This window comes from Sturnus vulgaris, chromosome 1 (genome assembly GCF_052056855.1).
Source record: "Sturnus vulgaris isolate bStuVul1 chromosome 1, bStuVul1.hap1, whole genome shotgun sequence".
NCBI classification, from domain to species: domain Eukaryota; kingdom Metazoa; phylum Chordata; class Aves; order Passeriformes; family Sturnidae; genus Sturnus; species Sturnus vulgaris.
Window position 1 is genome coordinate 149,921,383 of NC_142243.1, and position 22,672 is coordinate 149,944,054.

Genomic DNA, 22,672 nt, shown 5'->3' on the forward strand with positions numbered 1-22,672 from the left:
TCATAAAACTGGAAAAGGTTTTTTGAATCCTCATGATATTGGTAAATGGCTTCACTATTTAGTAAATGTTAGGATTACTCTTCATCTGTACTAATTTTAATCAATAAAAGTCATTTGGTCTTCTTTATGATTTTGCTATTAAATTTAACTGTCTGTCCCTCCATATTTAGGAAAAGTAAAAATTCATTTGAAAATAAATGTAGAAAACTGCTAGAGAAAACTAATATGCAGGTGTTATAGTAGTACAAAAAGTAGTAACATCAAATTACAAGTATTGAGGAATCAAGAAAATCTATTATTTTATAAAATTATTTTAATTTTGTGTGATTGGTTTCATTTTACTTAGGTGATTTTACAGCATCTTAAACTGAGTGGTTGAATTCTGCAATACAATTAAAGAGGATTAGTAGTTGGGAGGATTTTGATTTTTTTTTCCCCTTGACTGATTACACAGTGAAAACACGAGGAAAGGTCAAAATGGATCGTCCAAGTCCAAATAGGAAAAAAAAAATCATTAACAGGGAATATTTTTTAAACATGAAATTCCCTATTGTACCTGTTAGTGTAACTTATGGAATCAGTCATAGTTTAAAAAATCTTAATTATATGAAGGCTTCAAATTAATTACAGTTTGTTTTAAAAATAAGGTTCTTTAAGCTTGGAGGATGGAGGTAACAAAGAGAAAGGGAGACTATCCAGTTGCCAGACATCAGCAGGATGCTGTAGAAATGGTGCTAGATATATGGGCTTGGGAGACAGATCACAGATAATCAATCTTACAAATTAAAGTTATTCATTTAGAAAGGACTTTTCACATGATAATTAACTTTCCAGCAGTTTGATTAAGAGATAGGAAAATAGGGAAAAAAGACTATATATTCTCTCCAGACTAGAGAAAGGACATCTTAAATTTACGTTTGCATACTAGAGAATGACATATATAGGGAAGATTTTTTTTTTTTTTTCCCCCTGGTGTGGGGAGACAAAGGGACTTCTGGAAACTCACACTTGGAAGCCAGTGCCTATTAGCTGAATGAGAAATCAGGCTGCATCAGTTCTGAACATATTTTTGTCACAGAATGTTTTTGTAGAGGAAGATTTGACACTGTTTTGCTGACAGTCAACACACTTTGGCTGCTTACTAGCAGTAATTGAAAGTTGCAGTTTTCTCTTTGAGGACTCTGTTGTATTCAGTTTGCTTTTCAAGGGAAGAAAAATATTTCTTCTTTTTGTTGGTAGGGAAATACCTACTTAATTGGGTAACTTAAAAATGGGAGTTGGTTGCAGGAAAACTTTATAATGGTCTTAATTTTTTGTCCTCGTATTTTATTTCAGTAGAAATATTGAGGCCTGTAAATTGTGCTTTTAAGCACAATTGTAATGTAGTTCAGGTATAGATGGTGAAAAATAGTGTGTAAGTAACATCATAACCACATTTATCTTGGTGTAATTCTATCACAAGTGCTGTATGTAGAGCACCTGTAACATGCATATGGAGAGAAGTAGTGGAGCTCACAGGAGGCCAGGAAATGAGTCTGCACTTGAATGGATTGAATTGTCCTTAGGAGGAAGAGTCTTGCCTTACTGTACTTGGAGAGCCAAGGTTTGGACCCTGCTGGTGCTAAGGATGTTAGGGAAGTACTGGAAAGATCTTGAACGTGTTAAAGCTTATGATTATGCAGCCCTGAAAAGAATTAAACCTAATCTTTCTTTTACCAAATGTATTCCTTGATGGCACTTCCATTATTTTTGAATCATATAAAACCTCAAACCTTTTCTCTCAAATGTTCTTCAATTTCAACTGGTAAGGCCCCAAATTTTTAGAAAGGTGTTGAAAGTTGTACTGTTCCTTCAGTAAATTAAAAAGATAAGGTGTGATGTATATCTTCTGGAGCAGTATTTGTGATGATGGAATGGTGACAAACCACCTGTGCACTTTTTGAGGACAGTGTGTTAGAAGCAGTGTTGTCTTGTTACTCCAGTCTGTGACAAGTGACATAATTTTGGATTTCTGACAACATATGCAGAACTTGGGGGATAACCAAGAATTAGCTGGAATAATACCCCAGGTCTGTCCAGTATTGCAGTGAATAGTCTATGGATTTTTTGACTGATACCTCTCAGATCTTCACTGTTTTCTGCTGCTTCTACTGCCCAGAGTAATCTTGTCTGTTTTGAGAGAAAGGGAAGAAAACATCCTTTTCTGATGGTAATATTGTTTCAAGTCTTTTATCTCCGTTTAACAGCTGAAATATAATTACTGTGCATCTGGATAGTTTAAGACTTCAGGTTTAGTTTTCTCTGGTAGCAGTTCACAACCTGCTTTGCAAAGCAGGCAGACAAGGTATGGGGTGTCTGGGTCATGGTTCTAATTCCCAGCCAAACCGAAATGCTGAATTTATGCAACCTGAGTTTTTAGTTTTTCTGCTGGTACTTTCTTATTTAGTCTATTGATTTTTTTGATTTTAATATGGTTAGCATTTCTCATGTTCAGGGATTTATTGTTGCTGTGTTCTATTCATAGTTTCAAGGTAAAGCTGTAGCTGCTGCTGTTCCTGAGAAACCTGATTTGTACCATGTGCTTCGGTCACATATTTTAATTGCCATTTTCCTTTCCTCTTTTGAGAGGTGGCACATGAGAATATAGTGAGGAAAGACTAATTGAGTTGAGACAGCAATAACTGGACATTTCAGATGGTAAAACTGCTCTAGGCAACTGTGTAGAGTTCTGATAGAAATACCTAGGTGGGTCTTTGCCTGGTAGGTAACACCAGAATGCAGATGCTTCTGAGGTAATTTTACCATTCAGAAGTGAAATTTCTCATTTCTGCCATAAAAATTAATTCCTAAATAGTGTTATCTAAGGGGATCCTTGAGAGGGCATGCTGTTCACCTTTTAGGATTACAGGTAACAGATCTGCTGTTTATATGATCCATTTGAGAGTACAGTAGACTATAATTCAAGGAAGATTGTGTCATCTTTCTGTATTTTATAAAGCATTTGCATAGAGGTCTCAGTTGTTTGGCAGACACCAACTGAGCTGCAGGGGTGAAAATATGTACTAAAGAAATCTCTACTAAGTAGTGGCAGAACTGGGTATTAACTCAAAATTTATCTGCAAGATGCAAGAAAAGGTGTGGGTCTCCTCTTGATAGTCTGGATTTCTGCTGTCCTGCTGTAAGCTTGGTTCCAGAATAGGGTGTTCTAGTGGTCGTTGAGAACAGCTGAACAATGTTCAAGACATCATGGAGTTATGAGAAGCTTCATTGCAGTGATTGTTGTCTTGGATGCTCTTTCTGTTTGCTGTTGACAGATGCTTTTTGTTATCAGAAGTAGCTGAGCATAAAGATCTGACAGGAATGATGGAAAGAGGCTTATCCTTATGGAAGAGTTCTCTTCATATGTGATCATATCAGTCAAGGGTCTGTCATATAAGAACTCTTGCTGTAGTTCTCATTTTGTTTTTCTGTTTTGTTCTGTGCAACTCTGGGTGGAAGCACAAAGAGTGGTGCTTGTTGGAGCTTCAGTTGACACAAAAGGAAACCTTGCTGTTTTGCAAGGATTTATTGTCAGTTTCTGAAACTGCCCTGGTTTCTGCCTAAAGGGATGAAAATTACTTAGGATACTCGTGAAAAAGAAAAGGCCAACATTTTGATTGGTTTTTCCCAAATAAGAATTACTGGAAGCTGAACTGTTGGCCGAGGCTGTTTTTCAGCAGAAGCCAAAGAAAGTTACAGATCACTTGGTGCTTGTACCGGGCTTGTCAGTGCTTAAGTCTGGGATTTTCCAGTAAACCAGAAGCTTTCAGTCAGAGACCTTTTAATCTTCCCTTAGCAAGTAGGCTCCCTGTCACACTGCTTCTGTTTCAAACACAGAAATGTCATAATTGCCATTCTAAAAGATGCCTGTATCAAATATAAAGAGCTGTGGCTATCACATGAATTAAGCACAGTATATTTTTACTACCTTTTTGCATTTCTGAAAGTATACCTGGACTGTGTGGTCAATCTGCCTGTTTTAGGTTTGTCCCAAAAATTGCCTAATGACATCTCCTGATATGGAATCACAGGATTATTAAGGTTGGAAAAGACCTCTCAAGATGAGCCCAATCTTTGACCAAACACCACCATGTCAACTAAACCACAGCACTCAGTGCCACATCCAGACAGTTCTTGAACACTTCCAGGGATGGTGGCTCCACCACCTCCCTCAGCAGTTCATTCCTGTGCCTGACCACCCTTTCAGTGAAGAAGTTCTAACTGATGTCCAGCCTGAATCTCCTTGGTATATCTTGAGGCCATTTCCTCTCATCCTGTCTCTAGTTGCCTGGGAGAGGAGACTGACCCTTCCCCCCCAGGAAACAATCTCCTTTTGGGGCATTATAGGGAGCAATAAGGTCTCCCCTGAGCCTCCTTTTCTCCAGGCTTATACCCAAACATACCCATCTCCCTCAGCTGCCCCTCACAGGACTGACTTTCCAGACCCTCCCCAGCTCTGCTGTCCTTCTCTGGACACACTCTGGTGCCTCAATGACTATCTTGTAGTGAGGGACCCGTGAGAGTTGGGTTAAAACTACTTTTCTGTCCTAAGAGAATATTCCAGTATCTCTAGGCAGAATAACCTAATAGTTAATAAAGTATAAAAGGTAAAGTTCCTTAAGACTTCACCATCATGTCAAGCATTTGGTTTTTATAAACATTTGTTCTATTATGGTTCATCAAGATATTTTCAGAAACAAATCATCTTAGTAGAAAATTGAGGTCATTTTTCATAGAGCCTTTGAAAACTTGTGTTGAATACCTCTAAATTGAAGTATTTTAAGATACTTCTCATAGTGATCCTAGAGAAATGGCAGGAAGCTTCCCAGTCCTCTAGTTTACTAAATAAAGCTGTAGAGAAGCATTTCTGCTTCATCAGTGCTGCTTGTGCTAAAATCCGAGCTTGCTCCTTTCTGTCTGAAGCTTTTTCTCTGAACACAGAAAACAGTCTCTTCCTCTGGCCTTAGTTACACTATTTAAGCCTCATTTCACACTTCCTCTGAACATTGTAGGATTACTGCCCAGCCCTCAGCAATTAGAAACAACATATTTACATTTATTGTTGTTTTCTAATCCTTCCATAGCATTAAGTGGTTTCAAGTTTTTAAGCTGACACGGAAAATCAAAGCAATTTTTCTTTATCATCTCTCTGTTCTCTCTTGTCAGCCCAAAGCCATTATGCTGAAATGGGAATATAAAAGAAGTTAAAAAGAAGGGATATGGGCAAAAGGTCTCTGTGTACAAAAGATCTGAATCACAGCTGACACTCTAGTGTTAATTGCACTCGTACCATTTGCTCAATGGTTAGGAAGATGTTTGACAACTCAGCTGGATACAACATTTAATCCAGTTATTTATCTAAAAAAGTAGATGCATAGGAAATAAGAAAAAATAAAGTGGTTTCATGAAGACTATTCATATCTGAAAGCAAAAGAACTCCAAGCAAGAATCCATGTCTAGTCTTGCTAGTTTAGAAAGGGAAGAACCCATGTCATGTTTTCTCCTTTTTTTGTGAATGGAGTGAGTCACATGAGATAAAGAAGAAAATGAACTGAGTTTGTGGATTTTTTTTTCCTTTCTATGAGACAAAATGAAAGGAAGAGGAGGACCTGAGCTACCAGGTTAGTGGAAGGTGTCCCAGCCCTTGGAATTAGATGATGTTTATGGTCCCTTCTAACACAAGCCTTTCTGTGATTCTATGAAAAGGCCTTTCCATGCAGAATAAGGGAAATAAAAAGTTTCATAGTCTTCAGTCAGACTGTTGGCATTATTGATAGAACATGAATGAAGTAGAGTAGGGAGTACTGAATTACACTGGGCAAGTTTACTTCCCATTGTACCTTGTACTTTTCAGACAGAGTATTAATTTTGAGGAGTTTGTGTATTGATAAAGTTGTGATATAGTTCCAGTATAAGTGGAAGGTTCCTTCCTTTCTCATGTTTGTTTTGCAGTTTGTGTGCTGTAAAATGAGTCAGTTTTTTGTTTAATGGAGATATTAGATCTATGAAATGAGACCCCACAAACTCATTCTGACAGTATTGACAGATACAAGGTTGGAGCTCAGCTGCTTTAGACTTGATCACAGTCTTAAAATAAATGAGTGCTATGTGGAAGGATAGTGAACGTCAGTTTTCACTTCATTGTCAGAATAAAGAGCTTATTACTGGCTGCTGCAGAGAAAAAATACTTCTTATTCCAACTTTACCCTTATTCCGGGGTCCTCATCACCTGAGAAACCATAGAGAAAAGACTTTGTAGAGATAATTCTTTGTGGGTCTTCAACGTGCAGTTGGTTAAGTTTTTGTTTAGGAAGCATTATACTGGCAATAAAAAATACTCATCCAGGCTTCTTAGATATGCATTTGCACACACCAAAACTGTATTTTTTTTTGGCCTGGTTAGTTTGAGGAGTTTAAAATTTAAGGGGAAAAAAAAAAAAGAAACCCCAGCTGAAACACAAACAAACAACTCAAGCACAACAAAGTCTTATGTCAGTTCAGAAGTAATTGTGATGTGTTGCTTTGTTTATATAAATGCTTTACCTGGTAACTCATGTTAAGGCTATAAATTTTTTATTTTCACTCTGGTGTTTATTTTGTTAGCAATCAATCTAATGTTATGAACATTTTGTCAATATCAGTAATTACTTGCTAGTGATCATATATTAGTGATTTCCTTCTCACTCAGGAGGTGATTCTATGAAAAGGTCTTTCCTTGCAGAATAAATCCATTAAGGGAAATATCAAGTTTGAGTCTACTGATCTGGTAGCATCATTTCATAGAGTATTTTCTAAATATTGTCAGCCCTGAGTCTGGCTGTGGTTAGAAAGAAAAGAACTATTTAGGCACTTGCTTTTCATATCCTGTCTAAAAGACTGCACGTAACTAGAGTTGCATGAAATACGAAAGCATAATGGAATTATGTGTAATAAGGGTTGTTCTTCATTTTCCATTCAGTGGTCTTAACACAAATATAAAAACCTTCATTATGAAATGGAGGACTGTGTTAGGCCATGATTATGGTATTCATCCACACTTTTGGGTCCCAACAATACAGATTTCAGCTTTTAACATAGTTCCTATTGTCATTTCTTCCTGTTAAAGCGATAGCCTTTATATTTGTGTTCTTCTGTCTTGTTTTGAAGACACTGGAACTTGTGCACACACAGCAGCTGTATAACCCTCCAATCACCAAATAGTTTGCCCTTTATTGTGTTCTCATCAGTGAATTTGAAGATATAAAAGTGAAATACTAGGTAGCAGTAGGCAATTAAAAGGAATTTGCAAGACTAATTGGTTCAGTGCCTACATCTCTATTTTTTTCATTAACACTTGTAAGATTTTTAACCTCCCCGATTATAATTTTAAATGGAAAACTTCCACATACATATTTGCAATGTGGCCGAGTAGCCAAGTGACAAAAAATAATTCCTAAATTAAATATAGTTTCTAATTAATAAACAGGCAGTACCTCAGTTGTCACTGTCACATGGATACTTACCTTTCTTAGGGCATGCCTTATATCCTTCAAGCTTTCTATTGAGATTCAGAATGTCTAATAAGTATTTCTTGTCATGTTTTCTTTCTTGCTCTCTCCACGCCCCTCCTGCCCTGCAGTGGAGCAGATTACTACGACTATGGCCACGGGCTGAGTGAAGACACCTACGACTCCTACGGTGAGTGGCTGTGTGAGCTCAATCCCTGCACAGCAGACTCTGGGGGGGGGGGGGGGGGGGGAAACCTTAATGAAAGGATAATTTCTGTCAGGCAAGGCTTAGTCCTGCAGCAGGTAATGGCTGCTCAGGGATTCCTGAGATGTCACAGAGCTCCTCGTGTGCTTATTGAGAAAAATGCCCTCTGTGGTCCATTAGCTAACGCAGTCATGGGAAACTAAAACCACAGAAGTAGAGAAAATAAAACCTAAATCATGATGCACGCAGCCTTTTCCTGTCACATTCAATGACATTTAAGAAAAAAAATGTGGGTGGAGGACCTTTTTCCAGGAACTTCTGGCTGCCAAAAGCAAATGCTTCTGGTGTGGCACAGCTTGCATGGAGACTTGGTACAAGGTAGGAATCTGCGGAAGCTCCCAGCTGAATTAGGACCTAATTGAGTGTGTTTTAGCCTTGTATGGTCCTTTTGTTTTAGTTCATTTTCATGTATCAGTCTTGGGAAATCAAGCAGGGAGTCATTATGTAAAGGTTAGGGAAGTACTTTAGGTAGCTAATAGACATGAGGGCAGCAGGTTACTCTGTATAGAGACAAAACAATGTGTAATGAAGCAAAAAAAATGCCAGTTGTAAAGATCACTTTCTTTTTTTTTAATATAGAAGTCTGGTAGTGACAGGTTTAATTAAAGAAATCTGTTATGGGTTAGAAGCATAAAGCATTTTAAAAGGCACCTTTTCTTAAGGGTAAATGTTAAGTCTCTGGATAGAGATCAGAGAAATACAATCTAGGTGTCTCAAATCTCAAACAAGTGAGGGTTTTTAGTAACCTCTGTAAAAGTTGTGATTCTGAGTACTGAATGCTTCAATAACTTTAGACATCTACTTGAAATTTTCTGTTTTAACTCCATGTGGATGTGCTTTCTGCTTGAAACTAAAATGACCTTAAGTTGTGATAAATGCACCTAATGCAGTAGTTTGCTCAATCTATCTGCTTAAACTAATTATTTGGCTTAAGGAGAAAGATAGTTCATCAAAAGAAGAGGTTACTTGAAATTCCTTTGTCCTCCAGCACTTTCAGTTGGTGTTGATAGATAAATAGCTTAAATCTTTATTTCAACATTAAAATAAACTGTTTGCCATTATAAACCTGATATTTCTAAGACTATTTAATTAATGCAAAATTGATGGGGAAAAATATATGAAACTGCTTAATGTAGATAGACTGACAGGGAGAGATATTGATTGCTGTATTTAAGGTTGAAAATATGGATTTTTCACTGCTTTTGCATTTAAAATTGGTTTTCTATTTATCAAAGCACAGCCACTCAGAATATTAAGTGATGTATTTATTCAAGTTGAGAGAAAGACTATAAATACCTTGAAGAATGATTGTGGGTTGCAGCCACTGTAGTTTTTGCACATATAAATAGACATTTTATTTCTTAAGTATATAACTTAAAAGCACAGAGATTAATTAACATCTTCACTATATGTAAAGAACATTAGATGCCTCAAAGTAAGTAACAGTGCCTAGTGAGCAGGTAGATGTCTAGTGCTGGCCAAGAGGAGGTTCAGATTCTCAGGAGGTATCTGAACTTTTCTTCGGAGACACTCAAGTGACAATTGAAATGATGTAGGAAGAATATCAGTGTTTTTAGGATTTGGAGCCCTGAACAGCACCAAAATGAAAACTGAGAAATAGTAAGATAACTCTTTACCCTGCTGGTTTGATCAACAACTTGAAAAAGAGCAAGTATTACCCTTAAACTGTAACCAGGATTTCTATTTTAATTTAAACAGTTCTTGCAGCAGTGTTTAAAACCTAGGATATTTTTAATTCCTACTCCTCAGTCAGCTGAGGAGCCACACTGAGGCTCAGGGCCTTTTTCTTTTTTCAATGTAAGTCTTGCTTTCTGTGATGAAGAAGCATAAAAGATTGTTACCAGATACCCATGGAAATTGCCTGAGGTGAAAGTTTAATTCTTTCAGCCTTACACCAAATTTGAACTTGTTCCTTTTACCTTCTAGGCAAATGTTCTGACCACCTGGGTATGATTTGTAGCCTGGACCCTGCAGGCAGCCACCTACATTATTAAAAAGTAGTTAGGACGAATGAGGCTTCTGTGAAGGGATTGTGAAATTGAACCCTTGACATAGGGGATCCTTGTCATCTGATTTCAGATATGTCAGAGCAAGTTACCTCAGCATTCAAAGTGCAGGAGTTATTTGAGGGGCTTTTTGGGTTTTTTTTTTTAATGGCCTAGAAAGACAAAGTGATGTTTGTGTTTCATTCTACCATACATTTGGGTTCCATTTTAGTTTCTGGATTGCATTGGGTTCACTGGAGCACCTGTCTGCTTAGAGAAGGGCAGTTGTGCAAAAATAAGTATGGAAACACATCCGCAGTTTTAAGGTGTATTTACTTTTGAGAATTTTTTTTTGGTGCTGCTGTTTTTTATTTTTGTTCTCTTAGATGTGACATAGTACTCTGATTTCCATCATTAAAGTGTACCTAAGTACTCTGTTTCCTTATACTCTGCATTTAATCCTATGTTTTTCCTTTTGCAACTGCCTGGCATAGTAGGTCTGACTCATTGAAGATAATAATTTTTTGCTACTTTTAAAAATATTTATTACCATTAAAAGGCGGTAGGATTACGAATCATTAAATATAGCACAAGATTTTTTACAAATTTATTTTATAGCCCAAATTCAAACAACCAATGTTCCTTGTCCTTTTAATATATTTTTAATAATCTGCTCTCCTATTTCTTGCATTTCAGAGGAGGTGTATGTTTACCTCCAGGGAGATGGAATATTGGCCCTGGGATGTTAAAAGCCACAGGTGTTTGTAGTGATACTTGAGCCTGGGTTTGTGTGTTTGAATTAGGCCTAAATTGGCACTGATGCAGAGAAACTTATTTCTGAGGGCAGCTTATTTCCTTATACATAATTCATATCTCCATTCATTTCATCCCATTGCAATTATTAGTGTGTCTGCTACGGGAGCTGACATTTCTGTGCATTTGCAACAAGCAGGTCCAGCTGAATTTCCACAGCCGTAAATATTTTGGCCATTAGCCTGTCACGTTCCCTGCTCCTATGTGCTGAGAAATCCCTGTGGGATAGCTCAGATAGATGTGCTGTACCCAAATTTCTTGTTTCAAGTGTTAGACTTGGTTTCTGTTAGCAGAATGTGGCTGTTTGAGTCACAGATAAGAAAAATTACGTTCAGAATCTGAGAATGTTGGAAGGGCTCTGACCGTGTTTTCTTTCCTTGCAGGGCAAGAAGAATGGACCAACTCACGACACAAGACACCTTCTGCAAGGACAACAAAAGGAGTCTACAGAGACCAGCCATATGCCAGATACTGATTGTACTGTCTGATGTTGTGAAATATCCAATCTCCACCAGTCCTGTATACTGTTCAAAGTAATTTTTTCTATGAACAATCCCTTTTTATTAACTCAAAGTGCATAAAAAATCTGAATGGATGGACTGAACTTAAAACATTTTGTTGAAAGAACAACCTGGACAGAAAGATATGTAAAACAAGGAACTTTGTTATTTCCAAACTGTGTTTGAAAAAATAGGTGATCAAAAAATAACCTTTGATTAACTAGTGTTAAACAAAAAATAGGTTTACTAAATACGTTAGTCCATTCTTTTTAACATAAGCGTAACCTTTTATTTTAAAGGTTTTCAACAATTTAGTTTTTAGCTTTTATTTTCAGCCATTTGCTAGATTTTCTCTTTGCAAACATGCGTAAAAAGGGAAGCAAACTACAAATGCGAATAATGTGGTATTTTGTAACTCAAGTCTTGAAATGTTCTGTAGTGTTAAGCAAAGTTTTACCCTTGCTTGATACTAAATAAACTTTTGAAAGAAAATCAGTGTGTGTGAGATTAATTTTATGCTTTATCTTATAATAAAACTTCATAAATAGTAGTAAACAGGGAGAAATGTTTAACAGTGATCAGCATAAAAGGCTCATATTAAATATTGTGCAACTTCTTTTAAAACAAAATGGTTTAAACCTAAATGTATCTCTCTATATACTCACAGTAGATATAAATGCTGTTTAAAATATCCAAATGGTATGGATCTGCTTGAGTGCCACATTAAATCAAAATACTTTTGTTAAAAAAATGGTTTAAAATAGCGAATGAATTTTCTGGAAAAAGATGTGACTAGTTTTCACCTTGTTGAGCATTTTTTCACTAGTGCAACTTTGGAATTTTTATGAGAATTTTGGTACGTTAATGACCACCTCGCTCCGTGCTGGAAGCAATAAACACAAAGCTTTTAAAGACTTTCTGACTTGACTAATTGAGGTCGCTTTCGCCAGAGGCAGAGGATGTGTAACCCTTAAAACGGTCTTCATTTGCAAAGGTAAATAAATCAAATAAGATTTTAATCTCACTTAAGTTATCTTAATATAACCAATAAAAACAGGGAGGCTACAACTTAGAAAGTTTCATTTTAGAATGTAGGAAAGACTTGTGAGGACACCTAAATTCTCATTTTAAAATTTTAATTTGTATTAGTCATCTAAAAAGCCTTAGCTTAGCTAGTTAAATTTGGACAAACTATTCCCTATTAAACAACTGTAAAACCTCATAACCAATAGTTTGTAATATATTATTTTTCCATAAATTCTGGTAACTTAAACATTGCAAATGTTATCTAAAGCTTTTTTTTTAAGCATTGTTTCTATTACTTATAGTTCGATTTATGTTGTTTTCTTTAGTTTTTATTTGAAATTCTTTGAAATTTAGTAAAAAAATCTTTTTTTTCTTTCTTGTCAGGAAACTCACCTCCTTGGACAGCCAAAAGAACAAAAACCCTAATCTTCTGATGCTTTGGTAGGTATCTTTACTCATCTGTGAAATAATTAGATTGATAGTGGAACTTTTAATCAGATCCTTAATTCTGCACAAAGCTTTAAGTTAGGTGTCACTCTCTGTGTTCAGTTTTGATTGGAAAAGTACTAGTTTTAAATTTTCATTAATCAGGACCTTAAGCTGTCACTGTGGGTGGATGCTCCTCTGGCAGTTTATTGAAGGGTGTGCATGCCTTTGAGAGCATGTCAAACAATGTTTGATTGGACAGAGGAAGCTGAAGAAACCAAATGTAATTTGATGCTTTCAAATAGGAATTTAGAACTCTAATCTGATCAGCAAACTTGTCTAAAATATGAAAAATACATTTTGTAAACTGATTTTCAAAGTCAAGCATTTCTGCACAAGTAGCAGACTGATTTATGGCATTAATTGAAGGAGAACAAATCCATTAAGAAACATTAGCTAAAGAATAGCTGGCTCTACTGTTTCTGGTCAATTCAATATATAAAGTAAGAAATAATTTAACTGTATTTGTGCTCAGCTGGTGTACATTTTAAATAAAACAGGTTTTTTTTCTACTTGAAATGGTAATTCTTCCTGCTAACTTCACGATCTCAGTGCTTTTAGTTGACAAGGCTCATATAAATAGAGCTCTATACTGTGAAATATTGCATAAGTTGCACTGCCTCTGTGTACTGTAGTAAATTTAAGAGGCTGCTATCACAGGCTAAAGGAACCTTTTGTACCTACAAAATGGCTTTAGAACTGTTCTGACCGTTTTAAGGGCTTAAATCAAAGGACTCTTTAGAGTAGGAGAGCTTGAAGAAGATTTCTCCCCTTTGGGGCTCAGAGGGCAAAGATTTAATACCAGCTGCTAGAACTGCTATGGCAAAACTGAATATTTATATATCTTTTAAAAATATTTATAACAATTGGCGCAATCTCTCCTTCTGGTCACATCCTAAATCACATAATATAATGAGTTACATAGGAAGTGTTAATCTGCAAACATCATGTATTATATTAAATAGACAGAATGAAACTAAAATACCTAGTAACAAGGGGGGCTAGTAGATAAATAAGTGAATCAGAAGTAGATTCAGTGTTCTGTAGTATTTATCCAACTCTCCTTTATTTAATGCCCTATTTTCTTACTGCCTCCAGTGTGGAGGATGAATGTGTGATCAGCATGTGTGATTCTCTGCTACCTACCCTGATGTCCTAAAGAAGCTTAAATAGTTTTAGGTTCCCTTTGAGGTGGAAAAGTGTGTCTCTGATAATAGAGTCTCTAAGTGCACCATTGGATGATAAACATATGAATTAAGTCTTCCTTCTTCCAATGCTCTACATTGATACATCTTATTTCTCCTAAGAAAATGTGTTTTCATGCATCTTAAAAGAAAACTGTTGTATCAAATCTCATGTCCTATGCATGCAAAATAAACTGCACCAGTTCAAACAAATGGTATTGGATATTCTTCAAAACTATATTTTTGTAGTGCAAAACTTACCTTGGCATTTCCTCAAATTACATTCATTAGCATTGTTCTAGTATTGCATTTCTCTTGTGGGTATTTGTTTTTTGTGTGGAGTAATCTCTTAAATTAAATCCATTTGATTTTGAGCAGAGGGGAAAATAATCTAAAAAGGCCTCCACATGAAAGAAAACCAATGTAGAAGGCAACCTTTCTTCCATTGTGACAAACTTAGAAGTGTATTTTCATTCTAGTAGAGTTCTGCACTCTAACATTGGACTGTTACTATATGTTACTGTTAAAAACAGTAATGTTAATTGTCCTAATTAGTCATATCACTAATTTGCCTTTATTGACTCTTTTTATAAAATTTCCACTGAATTTCAATGATAGCACTTTCTGCAATGCTTGCCTAGATCTATATATATTTATTATATGCATAATTGTCTAATTCCTCTACTTACAGTCTGACAGGCTTCAGAGAATTCATGATCTCTAGTCTCAAGATACATACAAATAAAATGTATTTTGCTGTTTTTCAGGAACTTCTGCCATGTTAATTATGGACTGCATAGAGCACTGTACTTACCTCTGTGCTCAGACACTGATGAGACCGAGTATGAAAATCCTGCTCAGCATTTCCTGTATGAAAGCCTTAAAGTGTATAACAGCATACACTTTTTAAAATAATTGTATATTGGAACTCTTAACTGTATAGTGATTCAGCAATGTTTTATTTGGAGCTCAATAAAGAATTTCCATCTAAGTTCCTGTTACAAAGCAATAATGCAACCTCCCATTCTTCAGTGACTCTTTTCTGCCTTATGCAGCAAGTGTCAGAGAGTGTGTGAAGTCTCATGACTAGAACCTAAATGCTTTTGGAAATCGTTTGTCTAATGTATGAACAACATGGATAAGTTAAAATGAAGATTGGTGTTTTCTGCTGAAGCTTTTTTTAATAGCTAATTGTAAACAAGTCTGCTCCAGACAAGACTCTTGGGTAGAAATAATGCTCCAACTTCCATTTCCTTCAAAAACTTGTATAACAAGAAGGTGTTTAATCCCTGTCACTTATTATATCAATAAGAAGCAATACCTGCTGCTTATTCTCTTTCACTTGGTGTTTGATGCATAGAAATCGTTTCTCTAATACACAGTCACAGGTTTTCTAGTAGTAGTCTTGGATGAGGCTTTTACACCTTGATAAATCTTGTATCCAACAGTCATGTTTCCTCAGTGCTTTCTGTTTTATATTAATTGTGATTGTGATAATTTGTAACAGAAATAAAGTTCTGATAATTTATTTCCTTGTGTTCTTTTTCACAAATACTGCTTGCAGAGCATGTGTGCCCCATTTATCAATTATGGTTCTATCACAGATGCATTTTTATTCACTGAATCTCAATTTATTGCCAACAAAAGCGTAATTTGGTTCTGTGTTGTTGCCGCTTTGAACATAAACAATACCAGTTGTCAGTTTCACACCAAAATGCTGCCTCTTCAACAGGTTTTCATAACTTCTAATTCTGTATACTGACTACTGAAAAATAGCTTTGAAGTTGTGGGGATGTGGATAAAAAATAAGATTTCCTATTAACTGTGGCACCAATCAAATTATCTTGAGTAAGGCAGTTTTTAACAGACTTAGGAAACTGACCATTAAAAAAAGTCTGTATTTTTAACCTCTGAATATTTAAGGTGATTCTGTCGGTTAATTTCACAATCTGGAAAGGTTTTCCCTGCCTTCATCTCTCACTGTGCTAAAACTGCATTTCTAAACTGTTTTCTACAGCCAGCAATAGTAATTATTTAAATAAGTGAAAGCATAATCAAGAAAAAAAACTTCTTTGAATAAGCACAAGAGATGTATAATAATGATTCCTTCAGACTGACAGGCAGCAGCCTGTGGTGTGGAACAGCACCTGACATTTTAAATGCAGGCCAAGTATAAAAACTGTATATAGATACTGTGGGGAATTTAGATAAGCAGAATGCAATTTCACTTTCTGTAATTTGGACACCAGGACTGCAAGCACAAGCTCATTTGGGGAGTGCTATGAACTGCTCAAGGAGTGAAGTATCACCTTCCACTCTGGAGTCATGAACAACGGGGCTGCTTAATGGCAATACTAAAACATTTCACTAGTGTGGCTTACGTGACTCTCAGGCTGTCTAGCAAATGTGGTTTTCCTGGGGTCTTGTCTGATTGCTGAGTGGCCTGACAGGAACCACTGGGGTTGGTCAAAGTGGGCTGGCTGTGGCCATCCAGATGTTGGGGTTGCAAGTACTTTGCTTTGTTTCACTAAGAGTTTAAGGACTGGCTGTCTCTGCCCTTTGCATCCTGGACTTCAGGCCAGGTAAAGATTTGAGTTCTTGTGATTGTGTTTTGAGTGAAATCTGGGTCTCACTTCAAGAGCATGTGTGCTGCCTCAGTGATGTTACACTCTGGGACAGTCCTCTGTTCTCAGGTGCCAGTTCTAGGTGACATCAATTTACTTCAAAGGTTTTGAGTAAGGACATGAACCTGCTGCTTCAAATTAGTTGTCCAGTCTGCATCACAGCCTTTCCCATTGTGTCTGCTCTTTTTGGGGGTAACCCGGTGATGAGGTACATAATCTATGAAAAGATGTTTCTTCCATCACTATGAATTAGAACAGATTTTGAGGTCAGACATCTAAGTGATGTTGAAGAACATACATTTCATGTTGGAACTTCATCCTTCTGGTAAAGAAGGAACTGAAAATTTCAAGATCAGAATGCAAAGCTCAACTTAAAAGGCATATATAATGATTTGGTATAAATAAAATCTATTCTTGAGTGATTCTGCTTCCATTTCCCCACACAGATTTTGCAATCTTTTTAAAACTATTTTAGCTATTATAATTGGATTTCTGTAGTAAGTTCACAAATGTGTGCTAAAAGGCCAGATTTGTAGAACAATTTCCAGGTTGCCAATGTCCAAGAACACCAGCATTGCTGACAGCTGAAGTAAATATACAACAGCAATCCAAATATCTTTGACTTTATAACTTTTTGAAAAAGACTAATTGGATGAAGGGACTGAGAATTACTTTCACAAGGTCAGCAGTTTTGTCCGAGACAGCTGCATTTGTTTAATGGGGAGAAAAACCCCTTTGGTAATGGAAATTACTGAAGGTATTTAGTATTAAAGCAGATATTGTGAAGATAAATGTTTGTGCAGCCTCAGATACTTCATTGTGCATTTACCCTTGTCTTCAGGCAGGCTTTCCACACGATTGCAAGTCAAGACAACATCTCTGACAAGCCTGGATTTTAAAGATGTTTAAGCTGTAGCCAAGGGCCGAAATCAAGCTGCTTTGCTGCATAGTTCTTTTTTAAGTGTTTTTTCCCCATCAGTGGGAAGGCATTAAAAAAGTGTGATCCTCCTAAAGATAGGACATTAGGAAATAGGCTTAATGGACACTTTCACTTTTTGGTCAAACATGTACTTGAAAAGTATTAAAATAATTTATATTTATTAAAGGTTTATGGCAAAATTTATCAGGAATTTATATATCAAGTAAACAAAAAAACTTATGCTCTTTCAAGATAGCCACTGAGCCAGAAGTCCTGATTAAACGAGATTCTGATCTTATTGCATAGAGAAAAATCAAATATAAATCAGTCCTTGGAGTATAGTTTCTGCTTTTGCAAAGCTAAGTACTAAACCCATCCTTATGCTTAGATCCATTTGCCATGAAATAGCAAAAATAATTTTGTCTTTATGTTCTTATTGAAATTAAAAAAAAAAAAAGTTTTCACCAGAAGTGAAATTCTGGCCCCTTTGTGAAGACAATGGGAAGTTGTGAGGTTTTTTAGTGACCTCCACAGAGTGATTTCTTTTTTTCTCCCTTAGACAAAACACAGCAAACTGCTCCAAATGCTTACTCAAGCAGTAACCCAGAAACTCAAGTTTTTTGCCTTCAGTGGTGAGTCAGTGGTAACTTGTGCTCTTGCTGTTGATCTGGTTATGAAGATCAACTCAAATATCCTGATGTCCTAATCATCTCAGGAGGATGAAACACTTTATCCATTTGAATACCTGCCTTGTTGTTTTCATTCCTCTATTAAGAGTTGAAGTTTCTTAGTGTGCAGGTAGCTGTTTGTTGTCTTTCTTACTGAAAGAAGATATGTAGAGTCCATCTCAGAATTAACTATTCTTATTAGGATATCTAAAAAGGAAAAAAAAGCCTAAACATTTGTCCTTGAGTTACTTCTTCAGCTAGTGCCATTACCAGCTCAGAAATCCATGGATGAAGATGTTCTTGTTTCAGATAGTGAGACTCCTGCAGGATTACACTGCTAGACCTGCATTCAGGGACTCTGAGCTTTTGCTAAATCATTTTGCCACATTTATATTGCAATATAAATATTTACTATTTAGAAAATTCAATAGACCTTTCAAGATAGTTAATTACAGTTTAAAATCAAATAAGACTATGTAGACTTCTGCCTGCATGCATACTGGAAATCATCTGACAAATGCTGATTATCAGAATTATCCACATCTTAATCTTTTCGGTAGAAGTTTACAGATTCACAGAAAGAGAGTTGGAAGGGGCCCACAAGGATCAAGTCAGCTGTTAAGTAAATGCCCCATACAGAGACTTGGTGTTACCAGCACTGTGCTCTGACCACCTGAGCCAATCTCTATTATAAGCAGCTAATACGACTGCACAAACCTGCTTTCCAAATTCAAAATTAGAGCATATACCATGCAGTTTCACTATATTACAGCACTCGAAGCTCTAACTTCAAATAGGAGTTTGAATAGAAAATTCCCTAAGATATTTAAAACACTCCAGTGATGATTTTCTTATATATCTTACTAATAAGAAAAGTGTGTGTGGTTTTCTTTTCATTATTCACTTTAGGACTAATTCTTTTATTTTTTTTTACATCAGAAATAGGATCACTCTAAGACTGATAGCATTAATAAGTCAAGAAAGCAGAGGTGATCCTCAGGCAGTTCTCCTGAATGAGCTACAGGATGAATGCATAAGGGATTGTGCAAAGTTTTGTGGTGTGTTTGATGGTGGTGACCATGAAATGCATTTACCTTATTAAAGTAATTATGGGCTTGAGGAAGTGAAAATGTGAAAATTAATATAAGCCACACACAACAGGAAATTGAGAAATGGTTGTTAAAAAGAAGGCTAAGTACTAAAAGACAATTTGGATTTCAAAATCTGGAATAGAAAAGGAAAGCCACCGTGTTCTAGAATGTATCTTCCCTAAGCTAGCTCGGGGAGCCATGAAATAGCATCTAATTTTTTATTATTTTTTTTTCCCCTGAAGTTCACACTCGTTTTAAACTTATTTCATGTTAGGAATTTGAAGTGATATATGCTGGTCCCTTGTCCAGAGGGGCAAGATAAACACAGGTCACAGTTACAGTCTGTAACTTAAAGGATTTTTTTCTGCCTATATGTAACTGGTCTGACATTGAAATTCCTCACATAGTAGGAACAGCAGCACTAATTTTTGGTGATACACTTCAAAGATATAAGCATATAACTTTCGTAAATGCCACAATCAATATTCCTTTGAAAGGTCACTTTGTGTACTGAATAATATTTATAGGCATGTGTACATAATTTAACGGTTTTGGTAAGGGCCCTTCAGAAGAATAATTCAAAGGACAGAAGGTGATATCTTACTGTGAGAGACTTAAAAAGCTTGATTATGCTTTATAATTGCTCGCACAGGGAGAAAATAATAAGTACTAAATTACTCTAATCTAGTAGTGAAAAAAAGTAAGAACTAATGCTGAGTAAAAACCCTGCAGTCTTAAATGAGAAATTAGGCTCAAATGAGAGTGATTAACCACAGCAGCAAGCTACATGAAAAGAATGGGCTTCTCTTGGTTTTCCTACATAGCAGCTAGATTGGATGATCTAATAACTGTGTCTGAGCTTGAGAGTCATGGATCAATGACTGTTGTATAATAATTCTCACTGTTACTTTCTTTAACTGATTTTCAGACTAGTAATATGTGAGAGTTAAGATGATCAAAATTCCCTTCATTTGAAGAGGTGAATTCTCCATTTCTGTCTGTGTTGTCTGTGTACTGCACATCGTACTGTCTGCAAACTGGAAGGGTATTTCCTATGCTGATACACCAACACAACTCTTGTTCCTCATGCAGACTGCACCTAGAAATTCTGGGTATTGCTGTGGTAACCTCACAAATTACACTTTTTTAAAGACACCATCTCCTTTTTGAATTAACAGAAGGCTCTTAATTTTGTTAAAGAAATAGGCTGGATTTTTTTTTTAATTCTAACTTATGTCTGTACAACTCAGATGAAAAACTCTAGACTGTTTGCCCAGGCTTCCCTTATCATCGACCAAGAGAAACAATCTCAAAGGATAGATCAACTTTTTGAGAGAGAAATGCATTGAGCTTAGGGGACTGACTCATGCTCTGAAAGCACCTGGCTTTTCTCCCTTGACTCATGTGGGTGATTAAACTTATTTGAATGTTTAAACCTTAGATATCTGAAGTAAAGCATGATGAATCTCACTCATATTTCTGTTCCAAAACCACCTTTGTTGATACCTGAAAACCAGCAGCAGGGAACAAAGAAAGGCAGACTCTTTTTTCATGACTTCTGCTCCAAATATTTCTCTATCAGCAGTCTTAGTATATGCATTGGTCAGGAGGTTTTCGTGCTCAGTATTTGTTTCCAGAGCCTTCTGTTAAACCTAGCCACATGCTTTTTGGGTTGTAAGCATCTTAAATCTCAGGGTTAGGTAGAATATTGGCTGAAAGGACTTGTACAAGAGGGAATTTCCTTTCCAATTCAGGGTATTCTCTGAATCTGTATTCTTGGGGCAATCCTGTGCAGTGACAGGAGTTGGACTTTGGTGATCCTCGTGAGTCTCTTCCAGCTCTGGATATTCAATGATTCTATGAATTCATGGTTATGCTGTAAATGTTAGTCACTGTTTAAGAGAAAGCTTTAAATTCTGAAGGAAAGCCTAGAGACCAGAAAAAGCAAATGAATTTCTGTGCATAAATACTTAGAACAATGTGAAGTAAGAGTTTTCCTCTTTCAGTCTAGTGTTTGAAATATTAGTATCCCGTCCCCACTAATAACCATTAGATGTTACACAGAAGGAAAATAAAAACCTCCAGTGTACTTATCCAGTTATCCAGAGCTGTTTAAATAACATTATCTATCCATTGGAATATGTGCAGGGTATCTTTTAACTAGGAAAGAGAAAATATGCAGCACTTCTGCTAATGAAAGTCTAAGACTTTATACCTCTGTGGCTCATAACACTTAAGGAATTCACTAACTTTCAGACGTTCTTCTGTTAAGGGAGGGGTGATGCAGGTAGATAATTTTTGCACTATATAAAAGCAAGCCTGAAGTTTAGCATTGGTGAAATATTCCTTGAAAGCTGAAATTTTTCCAGAAAAACATGGGTTTGCAGAAAAACAAAACTTATTAAAATATTATTATAATACTATATAATATTATTATTAAAATATTAAAAATGTATATTATTAAAAATAACTTAAAATTACTTATTTCAAAATTTCTTTTTAAAAAAAATGTATCTTTTTAAGGGATGACTTTCTTTCAGGGCAGTGTGCTAGTCAGCATTTTCACAACACTCAAAGGAAGGTACTTGAGAGGAACCTAAACCAATACTGCTTCTGTAAAAAATATGCATGAGAAGGAGGTTAAAAATACTCTGCATGCTTTCTTGATGTTGCTTTTTCTTCTCAAATCCATCAAGGTAAAAGAAAGGTGTTTGCATATCTCTATTTCTCCCCCAGCCAGCAGGCCTTAGGACCATTACAACTTTTATTCTATTGTTTGGAAGCACTTGCACAGCGTGGGTGTCTGTTGAGGTTTTTGTGTTTCAGGTGTGTCTGACCCAGATAATGTGACCCTAAGTCTGCCCTGTAGCTGTTCTGGGCTCCTTTATAGACAAGTGTGGTCAAAAGCCATTGAAGAGAGGGGGGAGCAGTGTGCCAGGTGGGATTTGGTTACCCTGGGAAACATCAGGAATTCTGCTCCTAGGCCAAGAGCCTCACTTGGTTATCTCACACCTCCTTACTGACCCACGGAAATGGCTTTTGAAATAACTGCAGTTATTATTAGAGTTTAATGAATAAACACTCTAAATATGAAGTTGGTATTCCCTCCTCTGTCTTCTGTACCATGCAAACATAGACTCTAAGTGAGCTGATTAGAAATAAGTTCACAGTGATGAGCACATGTCAGCAGGAAGGAGTATTGCCTTATTCTACTTCACCACCAGTCCTGTCATTGTCCCTCACTGCTGACACCTCGTTCTGCTCATTCCAGTGAAAGACTGTGTAAATGGAAATAGTGTTAATCAGATGGTGCTTCAGAAACAGTGCTACAGATTAATTATCCCAGCAGATCTTTTGTTCCACTACGGGTATTTCTAGAAAACAAGGCAGAAATTTCATAATATATGCAGGCACTTATTTTTCAAGGAGCTTCTAAGTATTAAAGCATCAGAAAATCTAGCGGACTGCAATATATTATTCATTTTCTTCTCTGAAACTACAGAGTATTTCAGGTCTAGTGAGAAGAAGGCAGTTCTGCATAACTACATGGATTGCTGAATGTCT

At 36.3% G+C, this 22,672-nt stretch overlaps 1 protein-coding gene across 2 annotated transcripts in view; it reads left to right on the top strand.

Annotated features, from left to right (window-relative positions):
* The window catches only part of KHDRBS3 (KH RNA binding domain containing, signal transduction associated 3), a 90,441-nt gene extending 75,107 nt beyond the window's left edge, over positions 1-15,334 (top strand). The window contains exons 8-11 of one of the 2 annotated variants that reach the window (XR_015808586.1): positions 7,658-7,716; positions 10,994-11,143; positions 12,521-12,577; positions 14,574-15,334. Coding sequence is in view for 1 of the 2 variants with exons in the window: in XM_014888802.2 (XP_014744288.1) it covers positions 7,658-7,716; positions 10,994-11,085 (151 nt within the window). In the remaining variant the exon portion in view is untranslated. Of the gene's footprint in view, positions 1-7,657; positions 7,717-10,993; positions 11,603-12,520; positions 12,578-14,573 lie in introns of those variants that run through there. The other variant, XM_014888802.2, reaches the window with a different exon arrangement.
* Positions 15,335-22,672: the final 7,338 nt, after the last annotated feature.